This window comes from Nycticebus coucang, chromosome 9 (genome assembly GCF_027406575.1).
Source record: "Nycticebus coucang isolate mNycCou1 chromosome 9, mNycCou1.pri, whole genome shotgun sequence".
In the NCBI taxonomy this organism is placed as follows: Eukaryota; Metazoa; Chordata; class Mammalia; order Primates; family Lorisidae; genus Nycticebus; species Nycticebus coucang.
The window spans coordinates 28,293,197-28,315,941 of NC_069788.1; the positions used below are offsets into that span (position 1 = coordinate 28,293,197).

The 22,745-nt window shown below is 39.6% G+C and overlaps 1 protein-coding gene and 1 pseudogene across 3 annotated transcripts in view; one reads left to right on the top strand and one right to left on the bottom strand.

Annotated features, from left to right (window-relative positions):
* PKHD1 (PKHD1 ciliary IPT domain containing fibrocystin/polyductin) overlaps window positions 1–22,745 on the top strand; it is a 497,465-nt gene that overhangs the window by 220,047 nt on the left and 254,673 nt on the right. For all 3 annotated transcript variants that reach the window (XM_053602538.1, XM_053602539.1, XM_053602540.1), the window contains 3 exons: window positions 1,700–1,825; window positions 4,722–4,778; window positions 5,048–5,178. In XM_053602538.1, coding sequence (XP_053458513.1) covers window positions 1,700–1,825; window positions 4,722–4,778; window positions 5,048–5,178 — 314 coding nt within the window. The remainder of the gene's footprint in view (window positions 1–1,699; window positions 1,826–4,721; window positions 4,779–5,047; window positions 5,179–22,745) is intronic.
* On the bottom strand, window positions 8,013–9,295 carry LOC128594033 (RNA-binding motif protein, X chromosome-like; annotated as a pseudogene).

Below are 22,745 nucleotides of genomic sequence, written 5' to 3' on the forward strand. Positions count from 1 at the left end.
ACCCTCCCTTGCTCAAATTTTACCTAATCTATCTCCCTCAACCTACACGTTTGTTTATTTTTATATATGAGTTTTATTTGAAAAATGTTCAAGTGCTTAAAAAGAATTTGAAAATCACTGCATTATTACGTTAGGCCTGTAAATCCCTGTTAAAATTCAAGTATGCTTCCTGAGATGGGGGTAACACATTAATTCAGAGGTTAGAGACTTCTGGCTGGCATGCTTACCAAAAAATCTTTTGTTGTTTCATGTCCTGAAGGCCCTCAGGCCCTGTGTGGCAAATTGTCCCCAGCCACTCGAGTTAGAAGGTGTTAGGCTCTTCATACAATGTTTTGTAAAGGTTTACCAGTCCCTGAACCCCATCTGCAAGAGCTATAAGAACACATTAGAATTTACTGGTTGTTCACCTGGGCAGGCATACTCTGATTAGGTGATCTTATGATGGAGATTCTGTCCGCCATAGGCAGTCTTTTCTACAGAGTAGGTATAGATAAGTTAATTTATTGAGGTGAATTCTTTTTTTTTTTTTTTTTTCAGTGTTTTGTTGGCTGGGGCCGGGTTTGAACCCACCACCTCCAGTATGTGGGGCTGGCGTCCTACTCCTTGAGCCACAGGTGCCACCATGGACTCTTGATGAGTAATGAGTTGGCACCCAGACTAGAAGAGCTGAGATTGAGGTGAATGTGGAGGTCCAGACTCTATAGGGACATTACAGTTGAGACTTTTCTAGATAGTCCCATTTTTAAAAGTCAGATTATTCCATAACCCAAAGTAATTTTTATAATATTCCAAATATTTGGCATCCATAAATGTCTTTCTCACTACCTGATAATAACATAAAGCTCCTTCCTCCCACCAGTATTTATAATTTAATCATTCAAATAATGAATTTTGATTGTTTTAATGTCAGTTTCCTCCATCAGACTGAAGATATATAGTTTTTACTTAGTTTTGCTCAACTTTATTACTCCCAGTCCAGTACAGTGCACAATTCCTAAAACATATAATTGACACCCATAAAATATTTATTTATTGACTGATCTAGGTCATATAACCAGATTTGGGGGTCATAGAATATGCCTGTGGAGCTAGTGTAATGATTTCCTAAATGTCAGTTTCTTTTAGGATGGTAGAGGATATATCCTCTTTAGATTTATAAACCTACTACTTTCAAATGATCCTCAAGTCAACCTTTGACCATGCTGACAATTCGGAATAAGAATCTTTGGCTGTCTTGGGCCAAGAATATTATTGCCTGGGAAGTTATAAATATTAAATTATAGCTCAAGAAATAATGACTATGTTTCCTCATGCCAAATGCAGTTTTCAAAGATCAGGATCAGGCTTGGGCCAGGAGTGTAACTCTTCACATGGCCCTTAACTTCTCACCTGCCTTATTGTGATGAGAGTTGATAGCAAAGACAATCACCAGCTGGAAATCTTGCCTGCCTTGTGTTCCTCTGTGGTTTGAACTGTTTTCCATCTCTGACTGTTTTCTTTTCTAACACTGGGTCCATGGATTTTACCCTTTTCCTCTTTCTTGATTTGATTGCTACTTCTAACTTCTGATATCCTGAGTTTCATTATTGCATGAGAGAATGCTTTTAGCTGTTGCCTAGGTTGGTTTGAATATAGTCAATGGAATCTGAGGAAACTTTGAGATTCATATGTAATCTTTTCCTTATTCTTTCCTACTCAGATTCCTATGTGGAGGGCTGCACAGTGCGGAACTCCTTCAGTAGAGGCCTTGGCATATGCAGGACTGTTGGCTTGAAGGTGGAAAGTAATATTTTCTACAATATTTTAGGCCATGCCTTGCTGGTGGGTAAGTGCAATCAGCTTGTTTAATTTCTGCGTTTTTAAGTTGGACACATAGTTTTTCATGAGGAGCTCTCCTCCAATTTTGAATTTCCAATTTATAAAAACGTTGGCCTTCTGATTGTTAGAAATAGGCCATAGATAAAAATTCTAAATTTAAATTTAGCAATCACTGATTGGCTTACTCAATTTTACCAACAGGCAAACATTTTCAAAGGTTCAGTTTAGATTGATGAGCATATGATGAGAGTTTTAAAATTTACTGCCAGTAATTTCACAATAATTCTAAGTCACATAGTCATATAAATAGGTCTTTGTACAATCTCTAAGATTTTCCAACTTAGATGGCTGAGGACTTAAAAATCTTGAATTCTGTTTGTAACTGCTCCTGTGGCTTGGTAAGGAAGTCCATGTTTCAGAATCTTCTAACTGATTATATGTATCTACTTGTTTTCTAAAGTTCATTCCCTTATAAAACCCAGAAGGATCCTTGAGAATTCCATGTTGCATCATATTACTTGTCTAGTTAACACTTTATGAGTTTTTTATTTCTCTTAGAATACAACTCAAAACCCAGGTTTAAATGACCCTGACAGTGATTTTGCCTCTGTTACCCTCTATAAACATGTCTTACTCTTTTTATCTATTTACTCTAGTGACACTAACTTACTTTATTTTAATTTTTCCAAACTAAAGGACTACACTTTTTCCTGCCCCAGGGCCTTTGCACATTCCCCCTCTGTTTAGGCCACTCAATCTCCTCCTGCAAGATCTTTTCCCCCTAGATTCCCCCTAGATCCCTCTGTTTAAACTCTAAGCTGTTACTGACATTTCTTGATTAAAATTATATGCCATATTTTTTATCATTTGATTAATTTCTTTTTATGACCAGATTTCATGAACGCATTCACTTTCTCCTTAACCCCTAGCATATGTGTATTAACTAGGGCATTTTAGGTCTGTTTATTGAAAGAAATGAACACATGAACAAAGGGTCTGTGGATGTATCAGAAAAAAAGGGCAAATCAGAAGCTTTCACTGAAAGGAAGACTGTAACAGTATTTGTTAAATATTGCTTTATATTTAAATAAATTCTGTGATATCATCAGTGGGAAAATGCATGTTTCATTTAAGAACAATCTGTTGAATGAAATCCATAAAGATTCTAATCCTGAGAGGAAAATATGAATCATATCAACTTGCTTTAAAACACACACTGGCTCTAAAAGGCAAAGAACCAGGAACAGATGAGGCGGTCAGGTGCAGGAAAGTCTTTGGATTAGAAGAGGACAGCCATAGGGAAGTGTACATGACAGACACAGGACTGGTTTTGTTTGTTCCTACTTTTGTATGTGCAAGGGAAACAGTGAAACCTTGAGTGGAGGTTCTAGAAGGTGTCCTAACAATATTATTTTAACAGAAAACAATTATAGTTAACTATTAACATGGCATAGGCTATGTGGGTTCACTTTCCTGGGGATTTTTAAAAAATTAGTGACAGTTGGGTTTCTGTAGCCATGGGTTCAAACGCTGCAACCAAGGTTGGATTGAAAATACAGTGTTCTCAGGATGTGAAACTTGCTAATACGTGAGCTATCTATATGCCTCTATCTGCCTCTAGAGCAGCGGTTCTCAACCTGTGGGTCGCGACCCACAGGAACTGTATTAAACGGTCGCAGCATTTCTTTTCTTTTCTTTTTCTTTCTTTCTTTTTTTTTTTTTTGAGACAGAGTCTCAAGCTTTCACCCTGAATAGAGTGCTCTGGTGTCATAGCTCACAGCAACCTCCAACTCGGGCTCAAGCGATCCTCTTGCCTCAGTTTTTCTCTTTTTAGTAGAGACAGGGTCTTGCTTTTGCTCAGGCTGGTCTTGAACTCGTGAGCTCAAGCAATCCACCTACCTTGGCCTCCCAGAGTGCTAGGATTACGGGTATAATTGTGTCCATCCAGGGTCAACTTTTTCTATCTGTGGGTTCTGAAGGGCCCATGGAAGGACCTGAGTAAGCCAGGACTATGGTATCCATGGGGAACCTGGAAGCAATTGTCCATGTGTACCAAGGGATGACTATATGTGGAATATACATTAACTAGGCAAGGAAGAAAGACCGTAGGAGGAATTTAGCCCTTAGTGCTTAGATGTTGTGAATGTTACAGGCTCTTGGTATCTATCATGCCACAAGTTAAGGGAATTAACAAATTTATTAATGAAATCTTGTGCATAACAAGTTTGCAAACCAGACATGTGAAATGGCAGAGAATGCCTAGATTCCTAAAGAATTAATAATGAGGGGGAGAGGGGACTGTTCCTTATTGATACCTCATGAGTAACTAATCTCTCTTCATAGCCCAGCCCAGGCTTACTTGCTTTTGTATTCTTTTCTATTGCAACCTTAGTCATTTGGATATAAGGGTAAGGTACTGTCCAGCCTATTCCTCTACGACATTCCAGATCCTCTAGGGCAGTGGTTCTCAACCTTCCTAATGCCACAGCCCTTTAATACAGTTCCTGTGGGTCGCGACCCCCAGGTTGATTACCGCTGCTCTAGGGGAAGATAGAGGCATGCGGATAGCTCATGTTCAATTTGAATAGTTAGGAATGGGGCTGGAGCTAACACAGGATGTGTGGCTTCTGACTATGGAGACAGTGCTTAAGACTCCTCCCACAAAGTAAAGCAGGAGAACTATTTCTCTGTTCTTCTTTTTCTTTAAAATGAACTTCCGACTAATGCTACTCTACTAGAACTAAAAAGTCCATGTGATCCGTATCTTTGTTTCTGGTTCATAGATAAAAATATAAACACAAAATCTAAACAATCTAAATCCAAAGAAGAAAGAGCGTTGCAGTGTCCCTTATTTTGCTGAGTATCATAAAGGAGGCTGAAGTAACATGGTCTTTTCTTCTCAGGGACATTCATGGAGATAAGACATATCTCTTGGGAGGCTATTCCTGGAAGAAAAAATGGTAAATATGTAAAGCGATTTTAAATCTATTGCAATTTATTTTAAATTGTCATATATTTTGTAGATACGCCTGATGACAAAAAGTTAAATATTTTCCATTTATTTAGCATACTTTCTAAATGTCCATATATACATATATACACACGTACACGTATATGAAAGTATTATGTGAACTCTAATGTGTATTAGTAGACTCACAAGTGTTGAGTTGTATACATTTTAATTATGTTTGTGCATTCCCCTGGGTTGATTTGTCTTTTTGTAAATTAGACCTGTTAGAACTGGGAAATATAGTAAGAAACAATGTGATCATCGGTGTTTCTGGTGCCGAGGGCCTCTCCAATCCTGAGATGCTGACACCATCTGGTATCTACATCCGCAATCCCACCAACATCATAGAGGTAAGATCTTAGCTCCACCAGGAAGATCAGAGGTGAGAGGGGATGAAGTTCACTCCCAAAGTTTGCTGGAGTGGCAGCATCAGTGACATGGTATGAAATATTTACTTGGTGTATATTAGTGTCAAGAAAATAATTTGTAATTTTGTACTAAAAAAGTGCTCTCAGATAAATGTAATCATTAATTTTTCAGGATACATGAAAGCAATGGCTAATGGAGCAAAATAGATATCGATCAATTTCTGGTCATTTGGATGAATACAAACTAAAATATCTTCCTGAACTATCTGCTGTGGGTGCTGATTTTGTCTGTCTCAATTCCAGCACCAGTGACTTACTAAATATTCATAATCTTACTGTGTTAATACAGCCATGTGGCTGTCTTTTAAGAGTGCTCAAAACTGAGGCCTGAGTATATGATGAGATCACATCAGATTTCAGAAGGAGGAAGTACACTTTGATGACCTTGATTTTTAATTCTATTATTTAGTACGACTTAATATTATTTTCTTTCTCCTGGTAAATTTCTGTCTAAACATTGAAGAACTTAACTTTTCTGGGTACAGTTTAACCATAGATCTGTAAGTAAGTACTTGCATCAGAGTAATGGAAAGCCATTTAGTTTCCCTTTTTCCAATTATTTTATCCCACGAATAGTCTATAAAAAGGGATAAGGGACTCGCTCTTCTAGGACAGTCCTCTGGGCATCATACAATTATGCCAGGTTTCCAAGAAACTCAAAGGATGATCTTCTTTCTCCCTGATCATCTGTTTTTTAATTACCTTCAGCTGACTAATCCCTAATGAAGGTCCTGGTTAGCCCTTCAGTCCTCCTTAGACTCTTAATTATGTTTATTCCAAACACAGCACTTACACACCATTTTAGGTGCCTAATGGGGGTGGCTAATATGCCAATGAGGAAAGGAGGCAGAACCACATGGATTGTAGGCAGCCAAACTCTAGATCTAGGGCAGCTGGACTGCATTTAACTTGTTGGCCACTAATGGGCTATTGCACAGCTATGCCAGGAAACTTTGGGGCCTAAAGAGCCATGTTTTTGTGTACTTTCTTAAATACATCCAAATGCCCAGGGGAAAGTAAACTTTCAGGGTTGCCCAGCTCATCTTGCTCTGTGATGCTGGAGTGTCCTTGTCTCACTGGGCCGTGACCTTGTCTCTCCTGGACAGGTATGCAGCCTACTGGCTCCCTGGAAGAAGGGTTGAGCTGGCTGTAGGTGCAGAGAACTGGAGGGTCATCTGAAAAGCTGGTGGGTTGCTTGAGCCTTTGCAGACTGACTGGGAGAACAATACCTGGTCAGCGGTAGAAAAATTGAGTCCACAGTCAGCTGCTTCCTGCCCCGCAGATGCCTTCCATTTTCTTTCATTTGCTTTCTTCCTCTTATATCCACTTTATAAAATTTGGAAAAAAATATACAGTGCATGTGTTTTGAGAATGAAGTTGTAGGTTAAAGTGATAATGCACATTCATTGGGTATATTCCTGGCATATTCATCTTTGATATCATAAAATTCTGTAGTCTTCCTTTCATTACCTTTTGGGTTTGGGACCCTAGCACAGTGTCTAGAACATAGTAGTTGCTCAATAAAAATTTATTGACCGTAGTGAATGAATGAATGTAGGCATATGTCCACAACCAAAGAATGGGGAGAGGAAAGAGGAAAGTGATGAATAAATGCCAAGATTCTAAAATCATTTTGATGACTGAAAAATAAAAAGTTTAGTCAGTGGTAGCATTTAGATTTTATTGGACAATCTGTTGGTGTTAAATCTTGCAAAGTTTAGTTCACTTTTTTTAGCTGTGCCACTGGCTTTTCTATTATGCTGTATTCTGTTGTCTGAATGGTGCCATTTCTAAGACATAGGTGATAACAGGGCATATGTGGAAAAATCTGAAAGTTTCGGGCTTCTCTGGACCCTTACAGTCAATGAAGATCATTTCAATTATTGAGCAAGTGGGAAGTTAGTGTTTGTTAAGTGTGTCCTGTGTGGATGACACACTGAGTCCACTAAAAAATATATTTTAAAAATAAGCCTTTATTCTAAAGGGATATTAAGAAGGCTAAAATAATCACATGTGTGTACTGGTAATGTGTGTGTGTGTGTGAATGCTATGTGGAACAGAAAGAGATGTGATTATATTGCATGGGTATACAGCATATTTCCTGGGTGAAGGACACAACTACAACTTGCATTTTAAACTTACAAAAGCCAACTAAGTAACCTAATTATATGTACCCTAATATTACCCTGAAAAGAAAGAGATACCCTTGAAAATCCATTTGTGTTGGGTTTACTGGGAATACCGCTTTCCTCATATAAGCAGCTGATTTCAGGTTTTTCATTCTGAGTCCACTGAGATTTCAGTTTAAAGACATCCTAAAATCCTAGCACACCCCAACCACCCTGTAATAGCTAGCTTGTTTGTATAGGCAGAACGATTCATCTCTCCATTTCAGATGGCTAGATGTTTGTGGAAGATCTTAGAATTGCTTGCCTCATTTACTGGGAAAAATCAGATAGGAAGTGGCCTTTAGGGACATTTTTACTTGGAAAATTACAGCACTAGTACAACAAGTTAAGTCTTACGCATTTAACATTTGCCTGTTGAAAGCAATGACATAAAGTCAAATAAAATTAAACATGTTTTACTTTTTTCCCTCACAAGAACATAACAATTACAGAGGGGAGCTTAACAGGAAATTTTAAAAAGGTAACACAATCTTTCCTTGTAGTAGTCTTTGGGTAGTTATGACAATAGTTTCTACTCTTTTGTTTGTTTCTTTGAACAAGGATTTTGGTCCAAAGTTTTGTTTGTTTCTAGTATCTGCTTCTGCCTACCCCTCTATCAGATTAGCTTTCTCAATGGCCACTACCTCTTGGTACTCCACAACTTCAACTGCTGCAGGAATCCCCCCTTTCCATAGAAGGGGGAAAACTCTTTCTTGTCTGCCAATCTGATCACAATCACTTGAGTAGAGATCACTTTGGCTGTTGGGGTAACTGTCTCAACTTCCACCATATCCATCATGCAAGCTGCGGTAATCATTATAGCAACAGGTTCCATCATAAGATGGCAGGGGCCCTGGTGTAGGTGGAACACTGTATAAATTACCATAACTCTTATATGAATCTCTGTAGGAACCTCCACTTGGATGATCTGATTTGTCATGATCGTGACTATATCCATCTCTATCATGGTAGCCTCTTGATGCATAGTCATCCTGTGAACTGGAATGACCATAATCATGACAAGTTGGTCATGGTACATAATCTCTTGTATCTCGAGAAGTTGGGTAATCTCTGCTTAAAAGCCATGTTCAGTAGACTATCCATCATCCCTTGGAGAGAAACATCTCTATGAGAGGGCAGGGGTTCCCTTTGAAGTGAGCCTCCATAACTATTTCTTCCAAGTGATATATGAGCTCTTTCTCTCATTCTACTGCTGCTGCAAACTGGTCCTGAAAGGGCAGATCTTTTAGGAGGAAGATCCCCACTTCATGGTGGTGGTCCTCTTTTTACTGGGAGTGGTTCCCTGGAAGAACTCACGTTAAAATTCATGGAATAGCCAATATCTTCCATGTGTCCTCCCCAAAAGGAATGTGCCCTGGTTCCTCCACTTCCTTCTCTTCCACCCCTAAGACCTCTTGGAGGGTCTCTGCTTCTTGGAGGTGGAGGTGGTCCACGTCTACCACTTTCAGGTTATGGTTTGGTGGCATGTTCCACTTTGATGGCTCTTCCATCTAAAGACTTTTCACTCATGTCACTGGCTGCATCTTTTGTATCTGCTGAGCTTTCAAACATGATAAAAGCACATGGGCACAATGTAAGGGTACATGTCATGTCCTCTGGATGAAGGACACAACTGCAATAGGGACTCTTCCTAACAAATGCTAACATTGTAACCTAATTGTTTGTACTCTCACATTAATCTGAAATTTTAAAAAAGCAAATCCTCTTGATTCATTGGTTTCTTTGTCTTTTATCAAGAGCACTTCCACTATTTGTCCATATTTGCCAAATACTATACTTTAAGGCATTCCCATTGTTTCTGTATTAAGCCTACCAATGAAATATTTTCCTGGGTGATCTGCTTCAACCATTTTTTTCTCATGAGTTGGAGGCGTGATGAAGGTTTCAAACTCCTATGAACTTGCTAATGGTGCTGCCTATCAACAGCTCAGTATGAATAGCAGATGCCAGGTTGAAGGACTGACTGGACATAGAAGCCACTATTGCCACCGTGCAATGAATATGTTTAATATTTTTATATATCAACATGTAGATAAATATTTTGTAAAATTTTGTAATGAATATTTTGTAAATAAAGTTACATTTGGCTATGGTTTCTCATTTTCCCTGTGTACATCTACACATATGCCAACCTTTCTTATTTTAAATTTTAAATTTTGAAATAATTTCAGACTGAGAAGTTGCAAAAATAAAACATAGTTCCTATATGCTCTTCACCCAGCTTCTTCTAAAGAAGCTAAAGATAATATATTATATATATAATATATTATATCTAAAGATAATATAATCATAACTATGGTTATGGAGCAATATCAAAACCAGGACTTTGTCATTGATATGATAGTATTTGCTAAACAAATGCCTTTATTTAGGCTTCAAGAAGATGGTTTAGTAAGGTGCCGGCCCCATATACCAGGGTGGCGGGTTCAAACCCGGCCCCAGTCAAACTGCAACCAAAAAATAGCCAGGCGTTGTGGCGGGCGCCTCCTCTCGGGAGGCTGAGGCAAGAGAATCGCTTCAGCCCAGGAGTTGGAGGTTGCTGTGAGCTGTGTGATGCCACGGCACTCTACCGAGGGCAATAAAGTGAGACTCTGTCTCTACAAAGAAACAAAACAAACAAACAAACAAAAAGATGGTTTCATCTTCATGTTTGGGTGACCAACCCCTAAAGCTTAAATTCTCTCTTCCCCATATGTCTGACCTTAACATTTCTGATCTGGCAGGAAGGCAGGGGAAGAAATCCTTAAGTCTGTGCAGTGGTCTGTGGTTTTTATATTATTCCCAGAACCTAAGGCCAAACTCTTAGCCTCTGTATAAGGGATTCACCTGAGCTTTCAGTCGGTCACCTTTGCAGTTCACTCACCTTCCACCTAGCATGGTGCAAAGGGATTTGAAGTGTGATATTCCTTTTTAGGTTTTATAGTTGCAAGTGGTTTACCTGTCTCCCTACCTAGGCTGCACCTGAGCTAAGTCCAGGACAGTTTTGCTCTGGAAGAAAAACCTGAGCTTTCAAAGCCTTCTTGCCAGTGAGGACTCATGTGTACTATCTTGTTTGATCTCCGGGGTCCTTGTGGAATTCCTTTCTATGCTCCTCAGACAGCCTTTGCCACGCTTTCCAAAACAGATTGGTTCTTTAATGCATCACCTGTAGCTTCTTAGAGCACTCCGTGCCCGGGCTGTCTTCCCTCAACAGCCCCAGCATCTGAGTCTCTGGATCCTTTAAAGGGCTCTTTGTTACCTGTCCAGAGGCTCCATCTTTCTGGAAGACACAGCCTATGTGAACCTGTACCCACTCCCTCTGGCCAGGAAAGCAAGTCTTTGCTCTCAAATAGCAAGAGACTGTTCACTTTCACAGCTTCAGAGTAGCCCGTGTTTATGTAGGTGCTGGAAATTTCCTATGACCAGACTCCTGTTTAGGATAGTCTGTGGAAAAACCCTGAAGAAGAGCCCTTTAGAGACATGCATTTAATTTGAGGAGAATTTGTTCTGGTTTGTGAATCAATTTTGTAAGGAATTCTGTGTTTAAAGGCCCAGCCTCAGTTCTCCCGCTCTCCCCACTGAATAGGTAATGCATATTTAAGAGCTGCCTGAAGGGTTAACTCACTTTTTTTCTGGTGACTATAGATGTACACCTCAAGGAGCTGGCTTACTTGGGCAGTTAATTTCTCTCTGGAATCTCTTTTGCTTGAGTGTCCATAATACATTGACTTCCGCAAAGAATTGATTTCCACACAAAATTCCCTGCTTGCCTTAAACCCTTTCCCGCAAGCTGCCAGCTGCCTGCATAAATATGTAGTTTTTCCTTGTGAATCATTTGTGGCATACCCAATTGGAATTGAGAATAAAAAGGGCTAGGAAGCAATGTGATCTGACTGTACAAGTACTTTTTCATAAAAAAAAAGAAATGAAAAAAGAGAGAGAGAAAGAAAGCGAAACTTATCGGCTAACAGAGGACCAGAGTTGCAATCTCCTGCCCAACTATTAACTCACTGGGAAAGCATTTATATGTGATCACTGAATGATCCATAAATGCTAATGGCAGTTGGGCAGATGATTCAACAAATCCATTTATTCACTGAAAATACATGCTCTCTGAGCACCTGCTCTGGCAAAGATGATGAATAAGGATGTAGCCCCTGGAATATATTTTTGAAATGCTGGAACTTCTTCCCTCCTCATAACGTCTTGGTAACAAAATAGCATTACATTGGTAATGAAATAGAGTGGTGTGTCCAAGTAAAATGATCACTTTCAGCCTCTAATTCACATTTCTCATTGTTTGTGTTTAAGAAGCCCCCTTCTCTGACCCTCAGTTCTCACATAACAGTGAGCTTTTCTGTGGGTCATAGGTGCAGAAAGACACACTTGCGGAAAGTGAAGGTTTATATGTGCTTCTCTGGGGAAGGTTTTTAATTGCCTAATTTTAACTGAGAATAGCAGCTATGGTATTTCTTTGCATATCTGTGAGGGCTGAAGAAATAAATATTTTGGGCACTTTTATTTGCCAACTCAGAGATAGTGATTCTTCCTGAAGTCGAGATCATGTGTGCATGCATAGGGGAAGAATTGAGATAACTGATTTAATACAAATAAATGTTTTCTTGGAGAGCGCCAGATCTGATTGTTTTAAAACATCTAGGTGTCCTCCTAGTAAAGACTTTATAAAACTTTTTTTATTATTATTAAATCATAGCTGTGTACATTAATGCAATCATGGGGCACCATACACTGGTTTTATAGACCATTTGACACATTTTCATCATACTGGTTAACATAGCCTTCCTGGCGTTTTCTTAGTTATTGTGTTAAGACATTTGCATTCTACATTTATTAAGTTTCACATATACCCTTGTAAGATGCACCGCTGGTGTAATCCCACCAATCCTCTTCCCTCTACCCACCTACCCTCTCCCTCCCTTCCCTTTCCCCCTTCCCCCTATTCTTAGGTTGTAACTGGGTTATAGCTTTCATGTGAAAACCCTAAATTAGTTTCATAGTAGGGCTGAGTACATTGGGTACTTTTTCTTCCATTCTTGAGATACTTTACTAAGAAGAATATGTTCCAGCTCCACCCATGTAAACATGAAAGAGGTAAAGTCTCCATCTTTCTTTAAGGCTGCATAATATTCCATGGTGTACATGTACCACAATTTATTAATCCATTCGTGGATCGATGGGCACTTGGGCTTTTTCCATGACTTAGCAATTATGAATTGGGCTGCAATAAACATTCTGGTACAAATATCTTTGTTATAATGTGATTTTTGGTCTTCTGGGTATATATATCTAGTAGAGGAATTACAGGATTGAATGGCAGATCTATTTTTAGTCTATGTTCTTCAAACAGGAAGGTATTAATTTGCATTCCCACCAGCAGTGTAGAAGTGTTCTCTATTCTCCACCATCACGCCAACATCTCCGGTCTTGGGATTTTGTGCTATGGGCTAATCTTACTGGAGTTAGATGATATCTCAGAGTAGTTTTGATTTGCATTTCTCTGATGATTAAAGATGATGAGCAGTTTTTCATATGTCTGTAGGCCATGCGCCTGTCTTCTTCAGAGAAGTTTCTCTTCAAGTCCCTTGCCCAGCCTGCGATGGAATGACTTGTTCTTTTTTTTGCTTATACGTTTGAGTTCTCTGTGGATTCTGGTTATTAAACCTTTGTCGGAGACATAACCTGCAAATATCTTCTCCCATTCTGAGGGCTGTCTTCTTGCTTTACTTACTGTGTTCTTGGCTGTGCAGAAGCTTTTTAGTTTGATCAGGTCCCAGTAGTGTATTTTTGAAGCTGCTTCAATTGCGGGGGGTCCTCCTCATAAAATACTTGCCCAGACCAATTTCTTCAAAGGTTTTCCCTGCACTCTCTTATAGTATTTTTATAGTTTCATGTCTTAAGTTTAAATCTTTAATCCAGTGAGAGTCTATCATAGTTAATGGTGAAAGGTGTGGGTCCAGTTTCAGTCTTCTACAGGTTGCCAGCCAGTTCACCCAGCACCATTTGTTAAATAGGGAATCTTTTCCCCACTGAATGTTTTTAATTGGCTTGTCAAAGATCAAATAACGGTAAGTAGCTGGATTCATCTCTTGGTTCTCTATTCTGTTCCAGACATCTACTTCTCTGTTTTTGTGCCAGTACCATGATGTTTTGATCACTATTGATTTATAGTATAGTCTGAGGTCTGGTAGTGCGATTCTTCCTGCTTTGTTTTTATTTCTGAGTAATGTCTTGGCTATTCAAGGTTTTTCTGATTCCATATAAAACGAAGTATTATTTTTTTCAAGATCTTTAAAGTATGACAGTGGAGCTATAATAGGGATTGGATTAAAATTGTATATTGCTTCGGGTAGTATGGACATTTTAAAAATGTTGATTCTTCCCAGCCATGAGCATGGTATGTTTTTCCATTTGTTAACATTTTCAGCTATTTCTTTTCTTAGAGTTTCATAGTTCTCTTTATAAAGATATTTCACATCCTTTGTTAAACTCCCAAATATTTCATCTTCTTTGGCACTATTGTTAATAGAATAGAGTCCTTAACTGTTTTTTCAGCCTGAGTATTGTTGGTGTATATAAAGGCTACTGATTTATGAATGTTGATTTTGTAACCTGAGACACTGCTGTATTCCTTGATCACTTATAAGAGTTTTGTAGTAGAATCCCTGGTGTTTTCCAGATATACAATCATATCATCTGCAAAGAGTGAAAGTTTGATCTCTTCTGACCCTATATGGATACCCTTGATCGCCTTTTCTTCCCTAATTGCAGTGGCTAAAACTTCCAATACAATGTTAAAGAGCAGGGGAGACAATGGGCAGCCTTGTCTGGTTCCTGATCTGAGTGGAAATGATTTCAATTTAACTCCATTCAATACTATATTGGCTGTGGGTTTGCTGTAGATGGCCTCTATCAGTTTAAGAAATGTCCTTTCTATACCAGTATTCTTAACTGTTCTGATCATGAAGCGATGCTGTATATTATCAAAAGCTTTTTTCTGCATCAATTGAGAGAATCATATGGTCTTCGTTTTTTAATTTGTTTTATGTGCTGAATTATACTTATAGTTTTACGTATATTGAACCAGCCTTGAGATCCTGGGATAAAACTGACTTGGTCATGATGTATAATTTGTTTGATGTATTGCTGGATTCTGTTTGTTAGGATCTTTTTGAATATTTTTGCATTTATATTCATTAGTGATATTGGTGTATAATTTTCTTTTCTTGTTGGGTCTTTTCCTGGTTTGTGGGGATCAGGGTGATGTTTGCTTCATAGAACATGTTGGGTAGTCTTCCTTCTTTTTCTACATTTTGGAACCAGTTGAGTAATATAGGTATTAATTCCTCTTTAAAGGTTTGGTAGAATTCTGACGTGAAGCCATCTGGTCCCGGGATTTTCTTTTTAGGGAGGTTTTGTATGGTTGATGCTATTTCAGAACTTGATATGGGCCTGTTCAACATTTCCACTTGATTCTGGCTAAGTCTTGGAAGGTGATGTGCTTCCAAGTATTGGTCAGTTTCCTTCAGATTTTCATATTTCTGAGAATAAAGTTTCTTGTAATATTCATTGAGGATTTTTTTAATTTCTGAGGAGTCTGTTGTTATTTCATCTTTTTCATTTCTGATTGATGAGATTTTACTCTTTTTTTCCTGGTTTGGTTAGCCAAAGGTTTATCTATTTTATTGACCTTTTCAAAAAACCAACTTTTTGATTTATTGATCTGTTGTATAATTCTTTTGTTTTCAATTTCATTTAATTCTGCTCTAATTTTGGTTATTTCTTTTCTTCTACTGGGTTTGGGGTTGGAATGTTCTTTTTTTTCCAGTTGCTTGAGATGTCCCATTAAGTTGTTAACTTCCTCTCTTTCCATTCTCTTGAGAAAGGCTTGCAGTGCTATGAATTTCCCTCTTAGGACTGCCTTTGCGGATTCCCAGAGGTTCTGATAATTTGTGTCTTCATTGTCATTTTGTTCCAAGAATTTGGCAATTTCCTTCTTAATCTCGTCTGTGACCCAGCTATCATTCAGCATGAGGTTATTTAGTTTTCTTGTTTTTGTATGAGTATGCAGATTCCTGTTGTTACTGATTTCAACTTTTATTCCATGGTGGTCCAAGAAGTTGCAAGGTATAATTTCTATTCCTTTAAATTTACTGAGGTTAGACTTGTGACCTAAGATGTGATCGATTTTGGTGTATGTTCCATGGGCTGATGATAAGTATGTGTATTCAGTTTTGTTGGGATGAAATATTCTGTAGATGTCTGCTAAATCCAAATGTTGGATGGTTAGGTTTAAATCTAAAATTTCTTTGCTCAGCTTCTTATTGGAGGATCTATCCAGCAGTGCTAAAGGAGTGTTCAAATCTCTGACTATTATGGAGCTGGAGGAAATCAAGTTGCTCGTGTCTGTTAGAGTTTCTCTTATACATTGAGGTGCATTCTGGTTGGGTGCATAAGTATTAACAATTGAAATCTCATCATATTGAGTATTACCCTTAACAAATATGAAGTGACCATTCTTATCCTTCCTTACTTTTGTTGGTTTAAAGCCTATTGTGTCTGCAAATAGAATTGAAACACCTGCTTTTTTCTGGTTACCATTTGCCTGCAATATGGACAACCATCCTTTCACCCTGAGTCTATAGTTATCTTTTAAGGTAAGATGTGACTCTTGTATACAGCAAATATCTGGCCTGAGTTTTTGTATCCAGTCAGCTAATCTGTGCCTCTTTAGAGGACACTTTAAGCCATTCACATTAATGGAGAATATTGATAAGTCTGGTAAAATTTTGGGTATTGAGTTTTTTGAAAGTCTAGTGGACATTTTTAATTCTTTCGCCACTGTGGAACATGGAGTTTGATCAAAACTTTCTGAGTGAGTTTACTTTTGTGGTAGAGGATTGGGCTGGTCATTGTGGAGGATAGGTCTGAGAATGTCCTGAAGAGCTGTTTTGGTTATGGCAAATTTCTTCAACATATGAATGTTATTAAAGTATTTAATTTCTCTATCATAAATGAAACTCAGTTTAGCTGGATACAGGATCAGGCGTTGAAAGTTATTTTGCTTGAGGAGATTAAAAGTTGATGACCACCCTCTTCTGGCTTGAAAAGTTTCAGCAGAGAGATATGCAGTCATTTTAATATTCTTCCCTTTGTAGGTAATGGATTTCTTATGTCTGGCTGCTTTTAGAATTTTCTCCATCATATTAACTTTATTGAAGTTAATTATGATATGCCTGGGGGATGTCTTATTCCGGTTCAGTCATGCTGGTGTTCTGAAACTGTCTGCTATCTGAATTTCAGAATCTCTTGGCATGTCTGGAAAATTCTCTTTCATAATTTCATGGAGAAGGGCCTCTGTGCCTAGCGAGGCCACTTCATCACTTTCAGGGATTCCAATGAGGCAGATATTAGCCTTCTTCGAATTATCCCAGAGCTCTCTGAGAGAATGATCCAATTTTGCTCTCCATTTCTCTTCCTCTTTGAGAGTTTGGGAGCATTCAAAATCTTTCTCTTCAATGTCAGAAATCCTTTCTTCTGCTTTCTCCACTCTGTTACTGAGGGATTCTACTGTATTTTTCAGATCTTTGAGGGCTGCAAATTCTTGCTTCAGTGCGTCAAAATCTTTGGTGGTTTTGTCTTTAAATTCGTTAAATTCTTGAGACAACTTTTGAATTTCTCCTCGAATTTCTAATTCCAACTTTTGAATTGCTCCTCAAATTTCTAATTCCAAATTTTCCTCTATTCTATTAATCTTGTTTGCAATCTAAATTCTGAATTCGATTTCTGACATCTTGGCCAGCTGTTTATGAATGGGATCTTCAGTTACATCTGCCATATCTTTCCTTGGTGTTGGGGTTGATCTATTCTGGTTATTCACGTTACCAGAATTTTTCTGCTGATTGTGCCCCATGATTGTTTTACACTGTTTGATTTTTCTCCTGGTGCTTTTTTGAGGACCTGTACAGTGCTATGGCCTGAGAAATTGTGAACCTGTTTGGTATGGTGGGGCTAAGTGGTTTTGTCTTGTTTTGAGCTGTTCTCTGTTTGACTCTAGTGAAACAGTTATTCTGCGTTGAAGTCTCAGCTGTGGAGAAATACCAGCAATTAAGTCACCACACCCCCCACAGGCAACAATTGGAAAAGGAAAATCAAACCTTCCTACAACCACACACCCAGGGCACCACCTGAATAATCCTCGGGTGATTGGCTCAATTCAAAAGGTCCAAATCAATTGTCTCAGTCAGCACCTGTGTCAGGTGGGAGAGTTTAAAAGGTCTCTGGCAACTGGATCTCAGGTGTATGGTGACTACTCAGATATGGCTTGCTCCGGTGCTCCGTGGAGTCAGGAGGACCCACCCAGCAAATAGATCAGTCTGGGAATGTTGATGCCTCCTTCCCCACCTTGCACCTCTGTCACACCCAGTCACTGATTGCCCCTCAGGGCTGTGACTCAGTTGCCTGTAGTGATCAGATACTCCAGGGGTTTGCACCTGCCTGAATCACAAGGAAATCTATTTCTGCTCAGCCAGGCCACTGTGCTCTGCCTCTATTTAGCAGGGGGAGGTAAGGCCTGACAACCTCGGGTGCTTGATTGAGGCTGGGGGGTATTCACTCAGTTCCAGCCCCGCCCCTGATTGATGTTACTGACAGAACAGAACAGAACAACTTTGTGGGAATTTGTTTCTGTCCCTACTAAATTCTCCTGCAGAAGAGATGTTTTGAGTTCCCAGAGCCTGCGCCTCAGGCCCTGTCTTTGCTCCTGCAGGTTTGTATTCCGTTAGCTGTCAGTTTTAGCCACCCGTCTTCCTTTGTCTATTGGCTGACGATCCCCTGGGGGCCGGGTGCATCTTAGGCTCAGTAAAGCCATCCTCTGGGTCAGCCCCCCCGGGAACTTCCCAGCTCTGCACATGCATTTCTAGTCCCCGCTTTCCACCCAGGCCAGTACTGCCTCAGGCAAATCCTTTACTCATGGGGCCTGCATTTCCGTCCCAGATCTGTTCCGTGGTGGTTGCCACCTGAGTAGATGCCCAGCCTCCTCTGGTTGCCCAGGAAAACAGGGGGTGTGGTTTCAGAATATCTGGGAGTGAGCCCTATTGTTGCCAAAAGATGGCTGCTTCTCTGCGCCTCGGGGCACCACCAGTCTGGTGTGGTTTGCTCTCAGCCGACCGCCATCTTCTCACACCTGTGCCATAGAGTCAGAACTGACCAGCTGCAGTTTAGACCCTGTCCACACCTCTCGAGAAATCACCCAAGAATCTGGACTCCAGGGGGACAGGCCTCCACACCTCACAGTGAGAGTAGAGGGGAGTGCTGGGAGCTCAGAGGTGCAGGTAGAGAATATATACAATTTTATACAGTTTTATGCCTGGCAGGAGAATGCCGTGGCACCCTAGTAGGGGAAGTATGTCCAGTTTTTAGAGGGTCTCTCCCGTGGAGTGTAGTGGGAGGACCTTTGAACTCTGCTCATTTGTTTGTGGGGCACTCCGAGCCATTCTTATGGGGGAGGGAACTCCCGTCTGCTTGGTGATGGATTTTGTACCTTTTGTTTGTATCCTTGGGGTCGCAGTTCGCCTCAGCGGGGTTGATGTGTGTTCTTCAACCTTGTCTCTTGGTGTAGCTCTAATCCACCAGGTTGTTTGCTAAATCTCTGTCCTTTAACTCTCCTCTGGATGGGAGCCTCTGTTGAAAGCTGGCTTCAGTCAGCCATCTTGTCTCTGCCCTCATATAAAACATTTTTATTGTAGTTAACTATTTTTTTATGTTTAGGTTGGTCTTTCATCAAAATTTGGAGATGAGGTGCTGGAAAGTAGGCATGGGTCATTTTGATAATACACAACTTCAGTGTAGACTTAGATCAGGGCTTGTCAATCATGGAAATGTTGACATTTTGGTGTCAGGTAATACCTTGTTGGGGGGGCTGTCCTCTGCATAGCAGTATTGCTGGTCTATCCTCTACCCTACAAGTTATGACAATCAAAAATGTTTCCAGAGATTTTCCAAATGTTTTCTAGGGAATAAAATTATCCCTGGCTGACAACTACTATTCTGGCAGTTAGGCCACTCCAAGGTTGATGAAGTCTTAAAGATGGCCCTGACTTGTTAGCATCTATTCAATATGCTAAAAATGGTGATTCAAGTTAATAGTCAATAATATAAAAAAATAACTTTTGGGATTTGGAGCAAGATAGCAGCCGAGTAACAGCTTCTTTGCAACTGGGTATGGTGAGATTAGACAGAGAAGACTCCAGGCAGCTCTGGCTTGTGGGCTCTGCCCAGAAACATCACTCTGAGAATGTGGAAAGACAGTGAGAGACTTCTGGGCCCTAGAAGGAGGACCGAAGCAGTGGAAAAGTGGCAAGTGGTTGTGTTGTTTGGTCTGAATTCAGTCTGAGGGTGTGATGGCTGCCGTGGCTGTACGTACAATAGCCGTGAGATTACAGACAAGGAAGTCTTTTTCTGCAGTTTGTTTTGTTTTTATTTTGACTTGGGCACTTGGTTGAATTACCTTAGGAGAACTTCAGTGAGATCGTGGGTGTCTTTAAGCATTGTCCAGGATCTAGGACTGAACTGCTGGGCCTAACAGAACTATTATTGTTCAGCTGAATAACAGCTTCTCATTGTGGGAGAGCTGTGTGCCCAGGATCGCAGAGTGAGGCCTGGGCTGGGAGACCTTGGGCGAATGATCTAGTGGCTCTGAACAGTGCCAAAGGCCAGGACTGAGACTGAGGGGAAGAGGAGAGCTTTCAGTGGTTGGTATTGTGTAGCAGCTCTCCACTGCCTTGCAGTTTTGGGCCACAGGGGCATAGACTGAGGTCAGTTTTGGCACATCTGATAAGCAGGCAGCCATTTCAGGAGAGATCCCAGTAACAACTACTTTCCTGGGAAAGCCCCTGCTTAGCCAAGGTTAATGGGTTAAAGTATCTTTTAAGCGAGCTGAGGAGAGATTCAGGATCTCAACCCTTTTGGGTTTGAGGGCAAGGAAGTCAGCAGAGGCCTCCAGTCTCCATCTTATACAGCTGTATCAGCATTGTGATGAGCATTTCATACCTGAGAAGATCACCTGTTTCCCAGACAATATTCAGCAATATATATATATACTGCTTTGTTCGTGGATATTTTTTCCTTTCCCTTTTTTTATTTCAAATTATCCACCCTAGATTTTTTCTGTTTTTTTCTCTGTCTTCATTTTTCTAGTATAAATATAATTTTCCATTGTTGCCCTCTTTAATAATAAGAACTTCATTTTTGCTACTGTTTCTTCCCGTTATTTGGTTTTTCCCCCCAATTTTATCCTGCAAAGTTTTCTGTTTGTTTGTTTTGGTTTGATTTATAGTATTTTTGTTTTACCTCTGTGTTTGGTGGAGGTGGAATACTGTGTTTTCTCAGGCTGGCAAAGAGCTGCTGACCTCAAGGGAACCACCCAACCCAGCACCCTAGAGGTTGTAGGTTTTTAAGGTGTGTGTCAAAGTACCCTACTGTACACCTTTATTACTTTTGTCTTCCTCTTTCTGTGCCTCTCTTCCATTTGTCAATATTCCCTTTTAATCATCCCTTCTCCTTTCTCTTTTTTCTTTTTTAAAGTTTTTTTCCTTCTTTTTCTTCAATCTTCTCATCCTTTTAGTCCTATACCAAAAGGATTAATCAAAACCTTAGGTCAGAGGCACGGTAACTTAAAGAGAAGGAGGAAGTGAAAAGAAAATTAAGGCAAGGAAACAGATAAAAGAAAACACTCATGCAGAAGAAATAGCAGAAAAATCCTGGCAACACGAAAAACCAGTCCAGAGCAATTCCCCCAAGGGACCATGAGGTAGCTACTGCAGAGGATTCCACCTATAAAGAAATGTTAGAAATGACAGAGAGGAATTTAAAATACAGGTGATGAAAACAATGGAGGACATTGCTGAGAAAGTGGAAAATAACCAAGGGACAATCCAAAAACAGAATCAAACAAGAGATGAACGATATGAAGAATATAGGAAGGATATAGCAGAGCTGAAGGAATTGAAGCTGTCAGTTAGGGAACTTAAAGATGCATTAGAAAGTATCAACAACAGATTAAACCATGCAGAAGAAAGAATCGCAGAGGTAGAGGACAAAGCTCTTGAGATAACTCAGATAGTTGAAAAAAAAAGAGTGAGAAAACAAAACATTCACTGACAGAATTATGGTACTTCATGAAACATTCAAACATATGAGTTATAGGTATCCCAGAAGGGGAAGAAGAATTCCCCAGAGGAATGGAAGCCATACTGGAGAATATTATAAATGAAAAATTTCCAAATATCACCAAGGATTCTGACATACTCCTTTCAGAGGGATATCAGACCCCAGGTTGCCTCAACTCTAACAGAGCTTCTCCAAGGCACATTGTGATGTACCTGTCCAAAGTCAAGGCAAAAAAGATTCTGCAAATTGCCAGGAGTAAGCGCCAATTGACCAACAGAGGCAAATCCATCAGGATGACTACAGACTTCTCTAATGAAACTTTTCAAGCCAGAAAACAATGATCATCTACCTTTAATCTTCTTAAGCAAAACAATTTACAGCCCAGAATTCTATATGCTGCTAAGCTAAGCTTTAAAACTGATGGCGAAATCAAATATTTTACTGATATGCAAACACTGAGGAAACTTGCCACAACAAGACCAGCTCTACAGGAAATAGTTCAACCTGTTCTACACACTGACTATCACTATGGACCACCAGCGAAGTAAGCACCCAGCAATTAAAGGACAGAACCTAGCTTCCATAATGATGCAAAAGATAAAACTAAGCAATGGAATTTCACAAGATAAGATTAATAGAATGCCACCACACTTATCAATTATCTCAATAAATGTTAATGGCTTGAATTCCCCATTGAAGAGGCATAGACTGATTGGATTAAAAAAAAAAAAAAACATGCCATCCATTTGCTGTCTGCCAGAAACACACCTAGGCTCAAAAGACAAATTACAACTCAGAGTTAGGGGTTGGAAGACAATTTTTCAGGCAAACAGAATTCAGAAGAAAAGAGGGGCTGCAATCTTATTTGCACATACAAGTGGATTTAAAGCAACTAAAGTCAAAAAAGACAAAGATGGACACTTCATATTGGTTAAGGAAAAATACAACAAGAAGACATTTCAATTCTAAATATTTATGCATCCAACTTAAATTTTCCCAGATTCTTGAAACAGACCTTAATTAGTCTGAGCAATATGATATCCTATAACACCATAATAACAGGGGACTTTAACACTCCTCTTACAGAGCTGGACAGATTCTCTAAATAGAAACTAAACAGAGATATAAGGGACT